The sequence below is a fragment of the Zootoca vivipara genome, chromosome 8, assembly GCF_963506605.1.
Source record: "Zootoca vivipara chromosome 8, rZooViv1.1, whole genome shotgun sequence".
NCBI classification, from domain to species: Eukaryota; Metazoa; Chordata; class Lepidosauria; order Squamata; family Lacertidae; genus Zootoca; species Zootoca vivipara.
In genome coordinates, this window is record NC_083283.1 from 21,016,868 (window position 1) to 21,037,758 (window position 20,891).

At 38.0% G+C, this 20,891-nt stretch overlaps 1 protein-coding gene across 11 annotated transcripts in view; it reads right to left on the reverse strand.

The window, feature by feature from the left end:
- Window positions 1-20,891, reverse strand: part of RIMS2 (regulating synaptic membrane exocytosis 2) — a 363,820-nt gene that overhangs the window by 67,086 nt on the left and 275,843 nt on the right. For 9 of the 11 annotated variants that reach the window (XM_035125850.2, XM_035125834.2, XM_035125829.2 and 6 more), the window contains one exon: window positions 5,174-5,274. In XM_035125850.2, the coding sequence (XP_034981741.1) occupies window positions 5,174-5,274 (101 nt within the window). Of the gene's footprint in view, window positions 1-5,173; window positions 5,275-13,158; window positions 13,180-20,891 lie in introns of all 11 variants that reach the window. The other 2 variants (XM_035125835.2, XM_060277670.1) reach the window with 1 other exon arrangement.

Sequence of the window (20,891 nt, forward strand, 5' to 3'; positions counted from 1 at the left end):
CATCTATCTTTCAAATTGTCTCAGCCACATTCCCCAGGCCTTGCCTATTCTTATCTATCATTCGGTTTCTAAATGCATTCTAGCCTCTTCCTATACTGTAATCAATTTCCCTTCAAAAAATCATTTAGTTTTCCTATTAGATTGTTGATGTTTTCTAACTGCTTTTGAGAAGCATTAATGGCATATAAAAATTTGACAACTGACCCTCTCCTACCCACTTTATTTTTAGGAAAATACATTTCATGTCATCCTCTTACTATTTATCCATTACTACAAAATTAATTTTATTGCTGCTAAATAATATTGCTGCAGCTTTGGTTATAGTTGTAGTTTGTGCTGCATATGTTGCTCCTCTGAAAAGTATATATTTATTTCCCTGCTCCAGTCTCAAAATGGAAATGTAAAATAACAAACTTACAGTGCAATCCTATACATATCTACTAAAAAATGTCCCATTATGTTCAATGAGAACTTACTCCCAGCGAATGGGTAAAAGATTCCAGCCTAAATAAACAGTGTTGACCATTAAGATGTTATAGTCTTGATTCTTGATAGTCATGGATCTGACTTGGTGGAGGTCTTCAGTGAATGTTAATATTGCAAAGTTCAGACTTTTTTTTCTGAGTCTTATTAAGCTAGCACTCAATAACATTGATTGCTTAAGGTAAACAAAGTGATAAACAAAGTATGCCAAAGCTAAGGGTTTTTCCTCATTAGCGAGTTTACTCTACCAGTCTGCTCATTACAATTGTAGGATACCAGATTGAATACCAATTTCCTTTTCAGCAGTACGTGGAGGCCTACTGGTACATACATACATACATACATACATACATACATACATACATACGTGTGTGTGTGTGTATATATATTGCTGCCTTTTCCTTTCCAACTCTTCATTTTAATATGAACTGAACAATTTCCTTAGTAAATTGTCAGAATAAATTAGTCATTGGATAATAAAGACAAAAATGTATCTAACAAATAAATAAATAAATAAATAAATAATCTCCAGTTGCCAGACAAAACATATATGGGCATACAATTTCTCTTGGCTTTGAAATACAACTCAATTACAAAAGAGCTTTTCTGCTCCTCAGATGGGTATACTACTCTTATGATGATGTATATGCCCCAGTCTAGCAATTCAGGCTAGGTGAGAGCTCCAATGGACAAACAGAGCTGAAAGTACAGTTCCATTAATTTAACTGGAAACAGAGCTTTGGTGTGAATAGAGATAAATGTATGGAGCTGTGCCTCCCTCTAAAGTGAATGGGTGAGCCAGCATGCATAAGACCTGACGGCAGATAGAGAGCACTGGTATGGGCAACAGTGCATATCTGTCACCTTTCTAGATATATCTGCCGTCCACCTCTGCTCCAACTGTTGTGGATCCAATTCTTATTCCCCATTTATATATTAGTTTGTGTTGCATTCATGTTTGATTTCATTATATTATAAAGATTTCCTGATGCACTTCAAGATCTTGTTATCAAGTTGTCAAGCTGAACATAAATGTCGGGATAAATACCGTAAATAAATAGTGGCAGGCAGCAATGTCAGACTTCCTACGACATTTGTTCAAGATGGGACCTGCAGTGTTGAGTTGATTAAACTAATTACAACAACAACAATTAAAGTAACTATAACAACAAATTAATTGTAGTTTGTTAAGGGTGCTGAGTTGTTAGGAAATCCCAATTTCCCTCACAGAGCTACAATTCCCAGAGTTCCCTGTGAATAGGGATTGATTAGCACTCTGGGAATTGTAGCTCTGTAAAAGTCTAACAACTTTTAGCACTCTTAAGAAACTACAGTTCCCAGGATTCTGCAACTGTTTAAAGTTGTATGATACTGCTTTCAATGTATAGTGCAGATGGAGCCTCACAAAGGCAAATCAGGGAGTCTGAGCCTAAGCATGCTTCCTTATGGTAGAATGCCAATGAAGCTCTTGATGGCAGAAGATAGAGCATTCTTGGCTGCAGGAACAAGATGACTGGCAGTGCAGAGGCAGGTGGCAGAAGGGAGGATTTCTGATCAGCAAGCAATGAATGGCTGTTGCCTCGTGGTAAGAGTGGCAGCAGTGGATTAGCAGCTGGTGCCAATGGTGAGTTCTCCTCACTTTGCCCTTTGTGTGTTGTGTTGTGTTGTGTTGTATTTGTGTGGGTTGGAAAAAGAGAGCTGGTTATTCTATTTTGTTTACGTTTATATATGTGTGTCTTGACTGAGTTGGCTCTGTGTGTATGGCTATGTTATCAGGTGATGAGAAGCATCTATGTGTGTGATTCTGAGAGGGGAACAATATGCATTCCAATCCTTATGTGCGTATTTTTAATGTTCATGTTTCTGAGTTGCTACTGGGAAATATGAATACAAGAATTGCATTGATTAATTCATTCCATAAAATTCAAATGATTAATCAGCTAAGATATCTTTAACTGAGTGAAAGCCCTGGTTTAGACTTAGAGTCCTAGCAAACTACTACTCAACCTAGGAGGGATATTTCCATTTGTGTTTTCACTTTTTATATTACCAACTGTGACACTTGGATTTGTGCATATGACTGAAATAGAAGTGAAGTAGAAGTCACTTCCCAGTGTTTGTTGATATCTTTGCCTACATAAAAGGAAATCTATTCTTAGGTGTCTGGTGTATGCATACTGCATTCCTCAGCAAGAAACGTTTGGAAAACTACCAGCGTCAGATGATTTAGAACATACATTCCAATAGAAGGAAGTTATTGGACATTCCAAAATATGCTCCAACCGAGCCATAATTTCATTCCAATGACCTAAATATTTACTTATTCCTTTTGTTTGTTTTGCCTAAATGACATTATTATTCATATACAAAAGGGTGGAAGCTATTTGTGACTGTTGCCTCAACAGAGATAGTTTCTAACAGAAGTCCAGTGTTCATCCAAAAGCAAACCATCTTGGCTGTGAGTCCTGGAAGATCCTGAAGGCCTTTTTCCAACTGACCTGGGAGGGCAGGGCCCTGACTGTGGCGAGGCTGCTGAACACTCTTGGGCTGGGGTGTTCTTTAGGGAGTTGGGCTGGTGCGGGTTTGTTGCTGTTGTTGATATTATTTTTTTGTATCTTTATTTTTAGATCTTATTATGTTTCAGGTGAAAATTGTTCATTTTGGTTGTGTAATTTTGGATGTTTTTTTAATTGCTACTTTTGTTATGTTTGTAATTATGTAAATTTGTTCCTGTTGTAAGCCGCCTTGAGCATGTTTCTAGCTATGGAAAGGAGGCATACAAATAAAATGATGAATGAATGAATGAGATCAAGCCACAAACTAGAATGAGATCTAGTTACAAACTTTGAAGCAAGAGAGCTTTGCAGCTCCCTACTCATGGCAGCAGCCCATCAAAAGACTCCCTGAAGGTTAAGGTCAGTTGAAGAACACGCTTGATACAAACACTTTCAGAACTAAATATTAAGAAGGTTGAAGTTATCCATATTACTAATCATGCTTATTGAGAAAGTTTTGTTTTTCAAATGCCTGTGAGTGGGGTTTGAGGCACCTTGCCCAATCTTTTTAGCAAGCAACTAATATACAAATATGGCAATGACTTTTTCTTTTTTAGCAATACATCAAAAGTTTTATCTAATAAGATGCTACTCCAATTACCAATGGACATTAAGTAATGCTCAATAGTAGAACATGAAGTACAGTAATTTTTGATTGGAATCATCAAACTCTGAACAGTCAATATCCAGTTGCTGATAAAAGAATAATTTTCATGTCACATGAGATTAATATAATATGTCATAGTATGACACAATTTACTTATTTTTGCTGACTTAGAAAGGCATATTCCAAGAGCAATAATAATGCTATAAACCTATATAGAATTTGACACACACACCCCAAATAGCAGCACCTGAATCCACTGATAATGTAGCACCTGAAGCAACCGTCCATTTATGTGCCTGAAATCTATCTGTTCTTATTAGTAGTACCTAATAGTGAAATCCTATATATGTCTACTCAGATGTAATACTAAACCATGGCTTAACACTCTGTGAGTGAGCTATGGCTTGGGTTTGGCTGTTCTTTCCTCCCCTCTCATATACTACAGGAAGATGACTTTGGTTGTGCTTGCTTTCCATTTTCCCCGAAAACAGCTTGTAATTTCATCCAAGCTTGGGACTGTGATTGACAGTAACAATGATGAAACATACTGTAGCTTCAGAAGTCATAATATCACTTGTTTGGAAACTGATCATAGCTGATGATAAACCATGATTCTGGGTTTTGATGCAATGACAAGCCAAGATTAAGGGAATTTGAAGTTGCTTCCAAAGTACTCCTTCCCACTACATGAAAGGATAAATGTAAAAGCTCAAGGCTCACTGCAGCTTATTACCATAGCATTAAGCATGGTTTATCATTACACCTGAACATAGTCAATGACTTCAGTGGGACTTAGTTTCAGGTAAGTATGTATAGGATTGCAACCTTAAGATTTAAAGCTTTGTGAAAATCAGAGCTATCCTGAAAACTTTATTGTATTTTATACAGCATAAGAATGAGATATAGAACATAGTAGATTTTTTTTAAAAAAATGTTAATTCCAGATATGTACTAAATCAATTTATCTCTTTACAGTTTACTAAACTCATTTCCTATTATTGGTACATTCCATCACACGACTAATTGGTCATTAATCACTTTTTGAAGCAGGCAACTACTCTATTCTTAGCACACTAGTTCTGATTTATATTCAATGAGAGCTTGGCAAAATTAATTATAGTTTTAAAAATCTGATCAGAATCTCCTGACTGCAGGACTGCATACACACTGACATGGGATTACCCTCCAACCCCCTTTGCATATGCAGAACACAGTTTTTCAAGTACAGAGAGGTGGGGTGATTTTTCTGCCTGGCAATAAACTCTTGTGCTTTGTAGGGTTCAACTCTTGAGGACCCTAACCTCAGGCAGACACTGCTACAAAAAATGGGACTAACAAGCCTTTTAGCATCAGGTAGTGACTTTGTGCAAAGGTACAACCTATTGAATACAGTGGGATTCATTTTAAAGTAAACATGTACAGGATTTCACTCTTAATTACAAATGCTATCATGCAATGATTACTAGCATTTCACTGCCTGATTAAACAGTTACTCATTTTGCTGCTTTTCAAAACAAAATGCCCTTGCCTTTGAATGATAATCTTGCTCCAGCCTGGAGTCTGATCCTGCTACCTGTTTGTATTTGTTCATTTTCATTTGGCGATTTCTTTCTTCCACATCCATAGCACCTGTCAAATTCAAAATAAAATAACCAGTTAATTTGCAATTCTGTGTTGTTGTTTTAAAATGACATCAGTATAAGCATTTTTACTCATAATGGTGAATACTGGGAGATTGACTTAAATGGTTATGTATGTTCTTCAACATAAACATTAAATCCATTATTTTGTTTGTGATGAATAAGATAGCTACAAAGGCAAAAACACATATACAAACAAACAAAAAAACCCCACTAATTGAGAATTTAATTGTTTAACACCAACCGTGTCAACATTTAACATGATTCTAATATAAGGTTTTGACAAGATTTGTTGCTGCTGCTAGACTATACAAGAGGGAAAACAAGCAAACAAGGAAACAAACAAACCCATTATGATTTTAAAAAAGCAGAAGCACATGGAACAAGCATATAGATTTTCAAAGTGGAAATCCTATCATTTTTGAATGTGCCAGTAACGAAGGCCAGCTTAACATGATCAGCCAACACAAAGTGATGTTTCCTCGTAATTTTTATATATACAGTAGAAACTATCCTGTAAAATTTACTTCCAATGAAATCAAATAATCTTGATATAACATTTTCTGTATTTTAAAAAATGAGTATGGACAATATACTCAGAGTAGACCTAATGGGGAGGAAATGGACACAAGCCCATTCATTTTAATGGATTCACTCTGCACATGATTAACATTGGATATCCTATGTTTGTGGGCGTAACAATTAATGCTTAAAATATTTGGATACATTGCCAAATATGTTCATCCCTAGTGGCATAGAAGAACAACTTATAAGAGTAATACTTTTTATCCTAACATAAAATTTAAAGTGTAAAAGCTATTCTTAAGCGTAAAAGCTACATTTTCCTTCACTAAATATTAGCATGTAGAAACTACCAAAAAGTTTTCTATTAATGGCGACTGTATGTATTTATTTAAGAAATTCCCAACAACCATTTCTGCAACACTATTCCACAACTATCAAATAGTAATTGCAACTAAATAATAATGTGTTTCATGTAAGCAGTTTAGTTAAGCAGAAGGATATTGTAGTAACAATCTAGAACAGAATGAAAATGCAGTCAAGTGTCAGAAATGTATTCCAAATATTATAATGGAGGGTGAGAGAACAAGAATATGCATGCAATGAGGTGCTAAAGCTTTTTTTTTTTTTAATGGCAAATTGTTGCTCAAAGGGGCTTCAAAAATAATACAGGAGGCTTTGCTCAGACATAAATATGCTTAAGTTTCACTGGACTGAAACTATTCTTCTGTAGCTCTGTGATTATGAGGTCTGCTGCTCTCACTCACTTAGACATAATTCAGAAGTACATGGAATTATTTAAGAATATTCAAGCCAAAATTAAAAGAAATAACAGTAACTGCTGCTACTGATCATTAATTTAGGAAACAAAAGAACTATGACCAAGATTCATGTACAATACCAATGATACTAATCTCTTCTACATTCTCCCTTAATTATGATAATACTTTTAATATCAAATATGGGTATGAATTAACTATGTCCTACAAAATACACATCAGAGAAGCAAACTATAGAAATGCTATACTGGTGCTTGGCATTTTCTTGTAAACTACCTTTATTGGATTTTTATCCAACCATCTCTTAGATGATTCTGATAATACAGTTGCAATGCATTCAGAGTGGTGACACCAAGCCTTTGAAACGCCCTCCTGCTACATATCAGTCAAACACCATCACTATTTTTATTTTTTATTTTTTGGTGGCTACTGCAAACCTTCCTTTTCAGCAACACTTTTAAGTGGAGATTTTTTTATCAATTGGAATATATATATATATATATATATATATATATATATATATATATGGAATGGCTTTAATTGCTCTTATATATTAAATTGTTTAATACATTTTTATTGTTTATGTTTTAATAATAAATGGAAGACAATTGGGAAAAAAATAAATAGAATGAGGGAAACCAGACAAAGATGCCCCCTATCGCCACTACTCTATATAATCATAGTGGAAGTTTTATTGAAGAGTATTAGAGAGGATGAAGAGATTAGAGGAATAGTGACAGGAGAAAAAAGATACAAAATTAAAGCCTTTGCCGATGACGTAATTATAACTACAGAAGATCCGCTTAATAACATTCCAAAAGCACTCAAGAAAATTAAGGAATATGGAAAATTGGCTAACTTTAAAATAAATTACACAAAAACAAATATGCTGGTGAAGAATTTGGAAATAGAAGAAAATAAAAATCTACGAAAATTAACAGGTATTGAAATTAAAAAGAAAATGAAATATTTAGGAATTCAAATGGCAACAAAATGCATTGATTTAATTCAGGAAAATTATGAAAAAAATTGGAAGGAAATTAACAAGAAAATGGAGAATTGGAACAAATTAAAAATTTCACTATTAGGCCGTATATCAATTATTAAAATGTCGGTACTCCCAAAAATGAATTATTATTTCCAAAATTTACCAATATTGGGTGGTGTAAAATGTTTCAGAGATTGGAAGAAAGATATTTCTAAATTTATATGGAGTGGCAGAAAACCAAGAATAAAATATTAATAGATCATAAAAGAAGAGGAGGATTTGGATTACCGGATTTAGAGTTATACCATGATGCGGCGGGATTGAATTGGTTGAAAGAATGGATGGAATCTAGAAGGGGCAGGTATGGGTTTCGGCTGGCATTGGTATCTAATTTGAGAAAATCTAAAAACTCAAAATATTTTTATGAATAACATCATAAGGAAATCCCTATAAAAATACGGAGGAAGTACCGTGGCATACTAGAACCAAAACACCGGGATGGATATCACCCTTGGAAATAGTCACTGTGAAAAGATGGAATATGGGAACAAATTGGCAATCCTATAACAATCTACTGGAAGAGGTAGATGGAGTATTAAAACTAAAGGAATATAAAGTAATTAAATCTTATTTGAGTAGCTGTCTGCATTTTTTTCAAATAAATCAAAGATTCCAAAAATATTTTAAAAAATGGCTTTAATAATTAAATTTCAGAATTAGATAAAATATTAATAAGGGGTAAGGACAAATATATAAAATTTTTATACAATCTATTATTGGAATGGGAAACCAAAGAGGAATTAACAAAAGAAACAATGATAAGGTGGGGACAAAATTTAGGGGAAACGATCATGCTAGAAAAATGGGAAAATTTGTGGAAGAGAGATGTAAATTTCACAGTCAACTATGATCTAAAAGAAAACCTATTGAAGATGCAATATAGGTGGCATTTAATGCCGGAAAAATTAGCGAAAATGTATAAGGGGAGTAATGATGTATGTTGGAGATGCCACAATGAAACTGGTACATATACAGTGGTACCTCTACTTACGAATAACTCTACTTACGAATGTTTCTACTACGAATGGAGCTCCGTCCGTCATCTTGGATGCGGTTTAGATAGGACTTTTTCTACTTACGAATTGTTAGGTAGGGTTGCTTCTACTTACGAATTTTTTCTCCCAATGCATTCCTATGGGATTTGACTTACATTTTTTTTCTACTTACGAATGTGCGTTCAGAACGCATTAAATTCGTAAGTAGAGGTACCACTGTATACACATATGGTCACATATGGTGAAATTGCAAAGAAATTAAGAAATATTGGGAAACGATCTATAAGGAATTGAAAAAGATACTCAAATATTCTTTCAAGAAAAAGCCAGTTATTTTTATTGGGAATGCTGGATGAGGAGATCTTAGCGAAGGACAGATGTATTCTAATGTATGCAACAACAACAGCTAGATTACTTATAGGAAAGAATTGGAAGAGTGATAGGATACCTAGCAAAGAGGATTGGCAATTGATATATTATAATTTGGCAACAAAAATAGCAGAAATTAAAGGAATAAATGAACAAAAAAAGGATAAAGATTGAAAAAAATCAAAGATTATATAGCAAGTTTCGTGGAGAATGCCGATCTCTCAACAGATTTATGAAGGTTCAGACAAATGAATATCAAAATGGATAGTAGGGATATAGGTATACATATGAGTAAAAAAAGAGAAAAACGCAATATAAGATTGGCTGGAAAGCACAACAGGGTGGGTGGAGGGACGGGTGGTGGGGGTGTATGAAGAGATGGAAATTGTTTTTCATTATGTAAAGGTAAAGGTAAAGGGACCCCTGACCTTAGGTCCAGTCGTGACCGACTCTGGGGTTGCGCGCTCATCTCGCATTATTGGCCGAGGGAGCCGGCGTATAGCTTCCAGGTCATGTGGCCAGCATGACAAAGCCGCTTCTGGCAAACCAGAGCAGCACATGGAAACGCCGTTTACCTTCCCGCTGTAGCGGTTCCTATTTATCTATTTGCATTTTGACATGCTTTCGAACTGCTAGGTTGGCAGGAGCTGGGACCAAGCAACGGGAGCTCACCCCGTCACAGGGATTCGAACCGCCGACCTTCTGATCGGCAAGCCCTAGGCTCAGTGGTTTAACCACAGCGCCACCTGGGTCCCTACTATGACTATTTATTATTTACTGTATTTTTGGTTTGTTTATGGCAGTTTGTATAAATTTTGGTAAATTCTTGTATGAAATAAAAATAAATAAATAAAAAGTTTATTGTTTATGTTATTATTGTTAATCATTCTGAGATGTTTCATAGGAAGTGGTTAATAAATAGTGTTAATCAAATCAATAAATTATTGATATTCTTATTATTAATATCAATATCTGTTTAAATGAATGATCATATGCAAACGAGCAACCCCTTTATCTCCCCCACTTGCAAGGAAGGCAGGTCTTACATGGGCATATTTAACAAAAAAAAATATTTTCCAAGGTATGTAGGCCTAGTATTTAACCCTTAAACATTTATTAAGGAAGCCACTGCAATCTGAATAGTTGTGTAGGCTAGACGGATTTCTTTGTTATATTGTACTTGGGATCCCAATCATGTACGCCATGTCAAAGACATAACAGTTAACAGGAGAAAAACATTTCTGCCATAGGAAGACACTTGTATTTTGTTTTCCAAAACAGATTTTCAAGTTTGTGACAAGGGGAAGGGGGATTGTTTTTGTTTTGTCTTTAAAGTAAGACAATATGGTGATGAGACAGATGTCCATTGTACTGCTTACCCCAAAGCAGTTTTCCTGAATACAGCCAACTTCACTATTTTTGGAAAATAGCAGCTGGTGAAACATACCATTGCAGCTTCCATTTTAAACACTGAGTTTCTAGCCCATTCTAGATTCAGGAAAGGTTTGAAAATACTGCCTCTCTTAAATGATGAAGAGATCAAATGTCTACCCAAGGTTCTATACCTGAATAACTGTCATTATTGTTTTCATATAATATTCTGAATTTCTATGGTCCTATCATCATGTAGTTGAATTGACCCGAGTTGACAACCAATACTACTCTTGTGGCAATATACTGTACAATTATACCTCGGTTTAAGTACGCTTTGGTTTGAGTACTTTCAGTTTAAGTACTCCATGAACCCGTCTGGAACGGATTAATCCATTTTCCATTACTTTCAGTGGGAAAGTTCGCTTCAGGTTAAGTACGCTTCAGGTTAAGTACGGACTTCCAGAAGCAATTACACTCATATTTCGGGTTAAGTACGCTTCAGGTTGAGTACTACGTGGACCGTCTGGAACGGATTAATTCACTTTCCATTACTTTCATTGGGAAAGTTCGCTTCAGGTTAAGTACGCTTCAGGTTAAGTACAGACTTCCAGAACCAATAGTGTACTTAAAGCAAGGTACCACTGTACAGAATATTTCAGTCTCTGACTGTGTGGCTTTTTAAGGAAAGTCTTTTGTATCCCCTTACTCAAAAAGATTTGAGCACAGTGCATATTTATACCATGATGTAGGTAACAAGTGACTAAGTATGATCCCATTTTTGAATATAAACCATCATGTTGATTTCATATGTATAAAATATATTTAAAGATACATAAGCAAGAGATGCAGGGATCTAGAACAGGCATTCAAGGCCTAAAAATGTGTACAAGTGAACTGGCGCACAAACCTAGCATTATGTCTCTGTAATTCCTTAGACCAGGCATCCCCAAACTGCAGCCCTCCAGATGTTTTGGCCTACAACTCCCATGATCCCTAGCTAAGAGGACCAGTGGTCAGGGATGGTGGGAATTGTAGTCCAAAACATCTGGAGGGCCAAAATTTGGGGATGCCTGCCCTAGATTATGACATTCCACAAATGCTAGCTTCGAAATGCCCCTTCCTACACACTTGTTTGATGATAAAAGCACTGAAGCAGCTGTAGCCTCAATCTGATGAGACCCAGCTCATGGTTCAGCATGTCCATGGCATAGTGGTGTGAGAGCCAGCGTGGTGTAGTGGCTAAGAGCGGTGGACTCATAATCTGGTGAACCGGGTTTGCTTCCCTGCTCCTCCACATGCAGCTTCTGGGTGACCTTGGGCTAGTCACTATTCTCTGAAGTGTCTCAACCTCACTCACCTCACAGAGTGTTTGTTGTGGGAGAGGAAGGGAAAGGAGATTGTTGGCCGCTTTGAGACTCCTTAAGGGGAGTGAAAGGCGGGATATCATTGACTCAGCTAAAAATATTACTAGCCCAAGTGACCAGCTAAGTTGGTCTTGCCTGGCTTAGGACAATGTTTAGATGTTAAAACTAATGACAAACCTGATGGAAGATGTCACTTTCATGTCCATTTCAAGGAGCGTAAATACCAGGTAATCAGTGTAATTAAGCAGTTGTGATGTGTGGGAGTTTATTTTGAATTGAGAGCTAATAAAGTGATTTCCATTCAAAATTCCACCTTTCATACAATTTAAAAGGTTTCTTGCTTCATTAATAATCCTCTTCAGCTTCAATTAGAAATGTAGCCTCCCTCTGGGCATGATTGTTTTAAAGCAGGGGAAGGGGAGCTGAACCTGTGGATATCCTGTTTCTCGTTGTTATCAAGGGTTTTGTGTACTTTTAAGGCTTTCTACCTTTAGGGTCAAAAATTCTTATCCTCTATGTCATAGCAGGCAGAGCAATCCAAATTCCCTTTGTGCCAGGGAGGTGGATTGGGCTAGTCTCTTCCTGCAGAGTGACGCCAGTGCAGTCATCAGAACTGCATCAGGCCCTGTGTGATCACGTGACAGCAGTGGAGCCAGCTAGGGAATCCAACAGATCTGAGGCTGGCTCAGCCTTGCTCACCCTGCCCCTGGAAGGCCCCATTTTGGTCCTGCTTAAGAGTCTGACTTATTGGTAAAGGTGTGGTTTCCTGGGCTTCATATCTGATCAGGTGGTTGTGGTGGGGCCTGTATGTTGAGGTGGCCATGGCTTTTCAACTAGCAGTTTTATTTTGTTTTATTGTGTTTTTATAAGGTAAAGGTAAAGGGACCCCTGACCATTAGGTCCAGTCGTGACCGACTCTGGGGTTGCGCGCTCATCTCGCATTATTGGCCGAGGGAGCCGGCGTATAGCTTCCAGGTCATGTGGCCAGCATGACAAAGCCGCTTCTGGCAAACCAGAGCAGCACATGGAAACGCTGTTTACCTTCCCGCTGTAGCGGTTCCTATTTATCTACTTGCATTTTGACGTGCTTTTGAACTGCTAGGTTGGCAGGATTTATATATAGGTTGGCAGATTTTATATATGTTGGAAAACACCCAGTGGCTGGGGCAACCCAGTCAGATGGGTGGGGTACAAATTAACAACAACAACAACAACAACAACAACAACAACAACAACAACAACAACAACAACAACAGTTGCATGGAGAGCCCATGAAGTGCTGGTAGGCTATAACCACAAAGAGGGCTATTTGAGGCAATCCTTTCAAAACAATATTTTCAGCCTAAGGCATATAGTCAGTAACACACTGTAGACTATCATAGCTACAGAAAAAATAACAAAACAGTCAATAAACAGCCCTACCTTCATCCCCATTCTCTGGCACTGCAATGTGTTTAAAAAAGGGAGAGAAAATGCAAAAATAAAAATGAATATATGGCAGAAATAATGGATTTTTAAAAATAAAATAAAATAAAATAAAAATAAGCATGAATAAAATACAACAAAACTTTTTTTCTTTAGCTGGTCAACCATAGCTGGTGCTCCATTTTTACAGATGTATCCACATCATTGGCAATGTTCCTGGGTCTCAAGTATAGGCTTATCAGAGGAAACTCATGGGCATTTGTTCACTTCTAGAATCATTATCACTGTATTCACAAAAAGCAGCACAGGAGGTGTCAGATACAGTTAGCTTATGCTTCTTTTCTCTAGAATGACCGGTGAATGAAAAAGAAGCATGCATGCTATATTTTTAGCACAATCTGTTCATTGTGCAGCCAAGCTGGACTAGCAGAAAACTGAATGGTGCAGAATTTTTTTCCAATGGCTACTTGAAGCATTTTTGTGGAAAATTCATTTGTAGCAAGACTTCGCCTTGAGTGTTGACTGTGGTATTGTTTTCCCTGTAGTGTGAGTCAGTCATGTTGGTTGCACTATTCAAGATCCTTTCCTGTATTTTATTTTGTGCAATATATGCTTTCAAGACTTAAAATGTATGTCACTTAGGAATTTCCATACTTTTCAACATACAAAATACCTAACAATCAATCAATCAATCAATCAATCAATAACAGTGTGAATAATAATTCTGGATAGTTGAGAAAAGGGAACCAGATACTCTGGGACAGGCACAGGAGGGCCACTGGAATACTAGCTGTGCACAGTTGGCTGACCAGCAGACACAGTTCATGGGAAAACTCAGTGAAAGCTTGGGCAGAGTGAACATATATGGCTATTAAAATGAACAAATGGAGAGTTTGTCCAATACAAGAAGTATTGCCAAAACCTGGACTTGAGCACTACTAGGTAGGCTACAAGTGATCGCCAAAGAAGAAGAGGAAGTAGGCAATATTGAATTATGCTGTCTGGTCTGTCTAAATCAGGGGTAGTCAACCTTTTTATACCTACCACCTAATGCATCTTTCTTGATGGTAAAATTTCCTTACCGCCCACCAGTGCTCAATGGAAGGCAGATTCAGCTTGTGCCATAGAACCCCCTACCACCCACCTGGAATCATGAAACGCCCACTAGTGGTGGTAGGGACCAGGTTGACAACCCCTGGTCTAAATGATGCCAGCAGTTAAGGTTTCATGTAGCCAGAGTGAGTCCTTTACATATGTTACAATATGTAAGAGACTCAGCAAACACTATCCATGGGAATTCTCTATGCCTTTGTCACACCTTCTTGAGAATGCTGATGTGAATGCTTTGCACTTGATAGTGCTGCAGTATTGAGTCCCTTATATTTGTGTATAAACACACACACACACACACACACACACACACACACACACACACACACGTATACATGCTCATGGAAACAGAAGGATGAATGCTTGTTAAGAGTGGTAAGTTCCCCCCAGCACTGTCCACCAAAAGTTACATTTTCTATACAAGGAGAGGGAGCACAGATTTCTCCATGGATAAAGTGTACTGTACATTAGAAAAGCATTTTATGAGAGAAATGTGCTCCTAAGTATTTCATTCTATCAAAAGCATAGTACAGCAAGTCTTTATAAGAACAAATAGCAATGGATACCCAGAACACTAAGGGTAATGATTCACTTTTCATCAGGATTAATCTACTTATAACTACTGTAAAGACACATTTTGTAAAACTCTTCTTTTGTTAAGTCAGCATCCCATTTTTAAACCTAACAGAACCAGATGGTGAAGAATATACAGATTCCAATTCAAGTCTAATCATGCACAGAAATTGTCCACTGGATGTGGAGGAACATCGCTATCAAAAGATCATAGCTGCCAAGTTTTCCCTTTTCTCGCGAGGAAGCCTATTCAGCATAATGGAAAATCCCTTAAAAAAAGGGATAACTTGGCAGCTATGCAAAAGATACACATTCACATGAGATATTTGCATGGGAGATGGATTCCAATGGGGATCTCGCCTTCTGGATTGTAACAGCAGCATTTAATAGTGCTATTGAAAACTTTCAAAAAAGAGGCAACATGAAATAACCCAGTAACTCAATAACACGTATGCTTTCAAGAAAGCACAACATGCCAAAATGATACCTAAAGGGAAAGAATCCAAATGAAAGTCTTGAGGTTGCTATAAAAGTAAGTTTTCACAGCTTTTCAAGACCATTATGTGTCTTAAAAGTAATGTCACACTAATTCAACCCATACAAGTCTGCTTTATGTATCTAATGAAGGGTGAGCTACACATTCAGAAAAGCCTGACAGTATAGTCCTTTTTAACTATGCCACATGCAAGTATTTTGCTGTCTTAGGAAAGACAAGATGGCATGCCTCCCCTATTCCATGTACCAAAGCCAACTGACTAATAATTGACTCTTACTTCAGCACTGGTGAGGGGACAGCATGCTCCTCTACACCTGAGGCAGTGAAGCAGGACACAGCTGCCTGATTCTGTCTTGCTCTGATCCCACGTTTGGATGCTCAAAAACTACATCAAAAACTGCATGCCAACAGAAAGCATGTCAAGAAAAATGATAGGGCTTGAATTCTTAGGAGGAGGGAAAAGTTTTGCCATGTGATTTTCCTGCATATGTAGGCCAGCTATAAGAACAAAATAACATGTGAAACAGCATTTCACCAACATTTTTGTTTATATTGGGGTGGAGAAATTTGTTTAGCCTGCTCATGAATGCTCATGGGGAACATTGCAGGGGCTACATACAAATGGTGGGCAGGGCCAAAGGGGAAAAGTGCACTGTCTGCTATATTCTACTCGCTCAAAAGCAGATCATTCCACAACACATCTAATCTCCAGCCAGGCAAAGAAAGAGGCATCACCATAGTTCAAGGACACATTTCAGACAGATGAAAGCACAGGAGGGCACAGAGCAGGACAAATGAGGAACGTGACCCCAGGATGGGGCATGGCTGGGAAGACTCTTAAAGGCTGGATAAGAAGGTCTTGAGGGCTGGATTTGACCCCCAGGCTTGAGGTTCCTCAGCCCTGATTTAAATAGCAGGAAACTGTAGTGGTTTTGCTATTTCATCTCTTCTGCACATTCAGAAAAATCACATGGTACAGCCCTCATTGGTGTACATTATTTTTTTAAAAAAGGCATGTCAATGCTTCAAAATGTGAGTCTGTAAGCTGCTAAATGCAAGCTTGCTAGAACAAATTCTTAGCAATGGGAATCTTTTAGCCTTTGGAAACAAAATCACCTCAGAGTGGAATAATGGTTTTAAAGGAATAAAAACAACAATGATATAAATGACAAATGAGACTTTTAACCCTTCTGTTTCAACTGTAATGAACCATCAAGACATAGTTAAACAACTTTTCCCACCATGCAATTGGGTGGTCATCTCAAAAGCATTTATTTATTTTTTAAAAATATTTTTATTAATTTTCCAATTAAAACCAATTATATCACATTCATTATTTCAAATTATACACATATATATATCAATCAAACCGAATATTATGTCAAATCGTCTAGAGAATTTTTTATTTGGGTTCCCATGCTTCAAGAAATTGGGGATTCCTCGCAACCGTCCACTGCCGTCTTTTTTCTAAAGTTCAAATCGTCCTCCGAGTTCATAATAATCCAGATCTTCCCCTTACAGTCACATAGATGTTTTCCACTTTCAACCGATTGTTTCCCAGCTGCTGAGATAAATATCAAACAAGGTTTCACAAATGTTCTTTCTCCTGTGTGGGTTAATCAGTCCAGCCTCCCCATAAATCTTCTTAGTCTGGAGCTCCCTGTTGCGTCGAAGCAGCGCCATCTTAAAAAGCTCAAATCACTTTCGTTTTCTCTCATAGCCATGAAGATTAACGATCTTTATAAAATTTACAGCTTTTCCAGGCAGAAGACCCAAACATCAAACCATAAACTCTTGGTAAATTAATGGATCTCCTTGCCCTATAGCTGAACTTAGCTTCAGGTCACTGCTCCAATTCAAAGTGCGTCACAGCTCATAAATCCTCCGAACGCGTCCAGGACTCCTTCCGTCCGACTAGGGGGGGGGCTTTTCTCATCGGCAACTCCACATCTTTAAAAAATATGCTCAGTAACAACAGTTTATAAAGTTCAACTCACACAGTCTTTTGCTTCTCTTTCACTCCAAACAAGCCAGGACATCGCGTCTGGGAAGGTACGAAGTAACTCATATGAAGAAAAATAAAAAAAAACTCAATTCCCTTATCGCTCCGTCCCCATCAATCCTTCTTCCAGATGATATACAGCCTTTGACTCCTCTCCCTCAGCAGCATAAATTTCTCAGCAGTAAACAGCGCTTCTTCCCCTCCTTCTGAAGTATGTCCATAGATTTAAGCCTAATTATCTTCTTTAACCATGGAAATCCCCGCCATGCAGATTAGCGTCCGGGAGTCCTGGCCCTCGTAAGTGCTTTTCAGCCCAAGCTCCCCCCACTCCATAAACAGTCGGAGTGGGTCTGGGGGCATCGCGGGCCAGCGGGCCCTCTCCGTAACCCCCGGAGAGGGTAGGGGGTTACCATTTACTCCCCTAGCAACCACCAAATTCCTTACGAAGGTCAGAGGGATGGAAAACAGGTCCGCCATTCCTGCCGGCGGAAACCGGAACCGATCTCTCAAAAGCATTTAATAACTATGGGTTGTATCCAACAAAGTTGTCCCATCATTAGCCTCAGGGCCATCTCAAGCATGTCGGGCGCCCTGGTGCCGTGGTGCGGAGATTGTTCCAGCCCCCCCCGACCTAGTGGGCGGGCGCAGCGCACAGCATCCCCCTGCCGGCCCGACGCCCTGGTTCCCCGCGCCACCCAGCCTACCCCTAGAGCCGGCCCTGATTAGCCTCATGTTCTCTATCTCTCCAAGTGTCAACCGCCACCAGCATTGTAAGAAGCTGACAGGTTATTTGTCAGGGAATTTATGAATTTGAGCACATCGTCATATGTACGTAGTCCCACAAATATGCAGAATATTACCTTATTGCTTGGTAGTATTTTGTTTCCAAACCAACAGGCACTCAACTACCTATGTTCGCTATTAGAGGGGAGGATGATCTGGGTAACTTGGCTATGAGCCTTCAATTTCATAAACAGTCTGGAGTATAAACTGCAGTATATATGAGGAATGGAAGAAGAAATTGTTCTAAAATAAAAGAAACACCCTTTTCTCTGGAAATATGACACACCTAAAGGGAAACCATAACTCTTCCCAAAGACACTGTTATTAGGAGAAGGAATTACAAGCAGCAAAGGAATGCCTCATAAAATAAGTAGAATCTAGGAGAATAAATAGCCAGAGTGCAACCTTTTGTGTGTGTAAGAGAAGCTCTATTTTTCTAAGCTCAAAGTGCAGTAAGTCATCTCCTACCCTTTATGAAAACCACAGTTTATTATAAGACCCTTCAGATTCATTGGACTCATCAGCACCAACCAGTATAGCCAAATGCCAGGATGAGAGTTTTAGTCCAGTATCAACTGGAGGGCCAAAGGTTCCCATTCTCGACCTATGTATTTGTTCTGTAAACTTAAAAGCACGCATTAAAAAGGGGGGGAAGCAGGTCTTAACATTAATAAAGATTAAACCAAGCTCCTGGTAAAAAATATGAATGATGAGAGTTTAAAAAACCTACAAAATATTTAGTGTTAACGGCAAATAATATAAATTTGTATAAAGATAACTATTTGGAAACTTGGGAGGATATTAATATAAATTTGCAAATATGGGGTAGAATGAAACTTTCATTGTTGGGCAGACTGTCGACCATAAAAATGATGTACTACCAATAATGTTATTTTTTGTTTCAATCAATACTGGTGATTTGCATGACAGATTGTTTCAACAAATGGCAAAAAATATATTTCTAAATATACCAGTACCTAGCAAGGGAAAAAACTGAGAATAAAATATAAAATACTGATAGATACGAAAGAGAGAGGAGGTTTCTCCCTGCCAGATATATTATATTATGAAGCATCTTGTCTGTGCTGGTTGAAGGAATGGTTGTTATTGAAGAATTCGCATATTTTAGATTTGGAAGGTCATGATAATATTTGGGGTTGGCACGCTTATTTGTGGTATGTAAAGGCAAAAGTAGATAAGGTTTCACAAACCATATAACTAGGAAAAAATGTATAGAATATGGGAAAAATATAAAAACGTATTGGAGACTAAAACACCACTTTGGAAGCCATAGTGGTGAATAAGAAAAATATGATGGAAGGTTGGGCGACATAGAAATTTGCTAAGAGAGAAGGGTGTAGAATTTTAATTAAAATGGTTTAAGAATTTATCAGGGATGTTAACAACATGGTTACAATAGCATCATTTGAATGAAGTATTTAAAAAGAGTATGAAGCAGGGGTTTGGGGAACAACTATCACAACTAGAGAGAGACCTGTAATGTTAAAGTAATATCTAAAGTGTATAAGATGTAATTGGAATGGGAGACAAAGGACAAACTAGTGAAATCTTCATTGTGTAAATAAACCATATACCACAGTCTCTGCCGTCGCTCATTCTGAGGAAACTGAACACAGGTGAAGCACCTGGAACCTCTGGAATTTCACATTGCTCAGAGAATGGGGTGGTGTCAACAATATAATGCTGCCATGGGAAACAGTGGGACAGCGGGAAATGGAGCAGCAGTGGAATGACCAGTTCACTTTGCCACAAATAAGTGATGGATTGGACATTACTCATTTAGTAAGTACTCCTCAGGCTAGGTCCAGGATATATCAAGGACCACCTGATCCCTTATATTCCTGCCTGAAAAATGAGGTTTTTGCTTTTAGTCCCCAATGGCTTGCATGGCTTGCATCCACCAGGAGCTGTCCATTCAGTATTGTGGGTTCAAGCCTGAGACAATTAAGGTTATTTGGGAAGATGATTTGTCAATGTGTTTTGGATGGGGTTGCAATTTGAAGTACTTTTAGATCCAGATTTGTCTGTAAACTTCCAAGTGAGCTCAGTGGCAGGGCAAATTCACCAGCTTAGGCTGGTGCATCAACTGCAACTTTGCTTGGACAGAGATTGTCTTGCTGTTGGAATCCACTTCCTTGGCAACTGTAATGTGTTGCAAATGGGACTGCCTTTCAAGATGGCTCAGGAACTGACATAGAACAGAAAGTAGCTGCTAGTTTTAACTGGGACTGATTACTGAGAACACAACTTGCTGGTGTTCAAAGAGCTCTCCGTCTGTTTCTAAGCACACACCAATGTGATTGTGCTTATATATGAAGTCCTACGCAGCTTAGAACACAGGTACTTCAAGGTAACTTCCATATCAATTTTCCCCTGCCCTACAATAATCTGTTCATGCTCCTCTCTGAGTGCCCAAGACATTGGAGGTGAGGTGAATGGCAACCAGAGGGAGGGCATTTTCAGCTGGAGCACCCTGTCTGTGGAAATCACTAGAGACACTTGCCTGACACCTATTTCATTTCCATTGACAGTAATCGCTGAATATAAATCTATGCCACACAGTATTCCTGAATCCCATTATGGTGTTTGCAGATAGATTTCTAGGCAGGAAAGTCTTGCTTACTGCAATGTTAGAAGCCTTTGATGCTCAGTCATTTCAAGGCTTGATGGCTGAGGTTAAATTAAGACCCAAAGCTTTTTTAAAAAAACACACGATGATGTTGATGAAGATATGGCTTATATCTG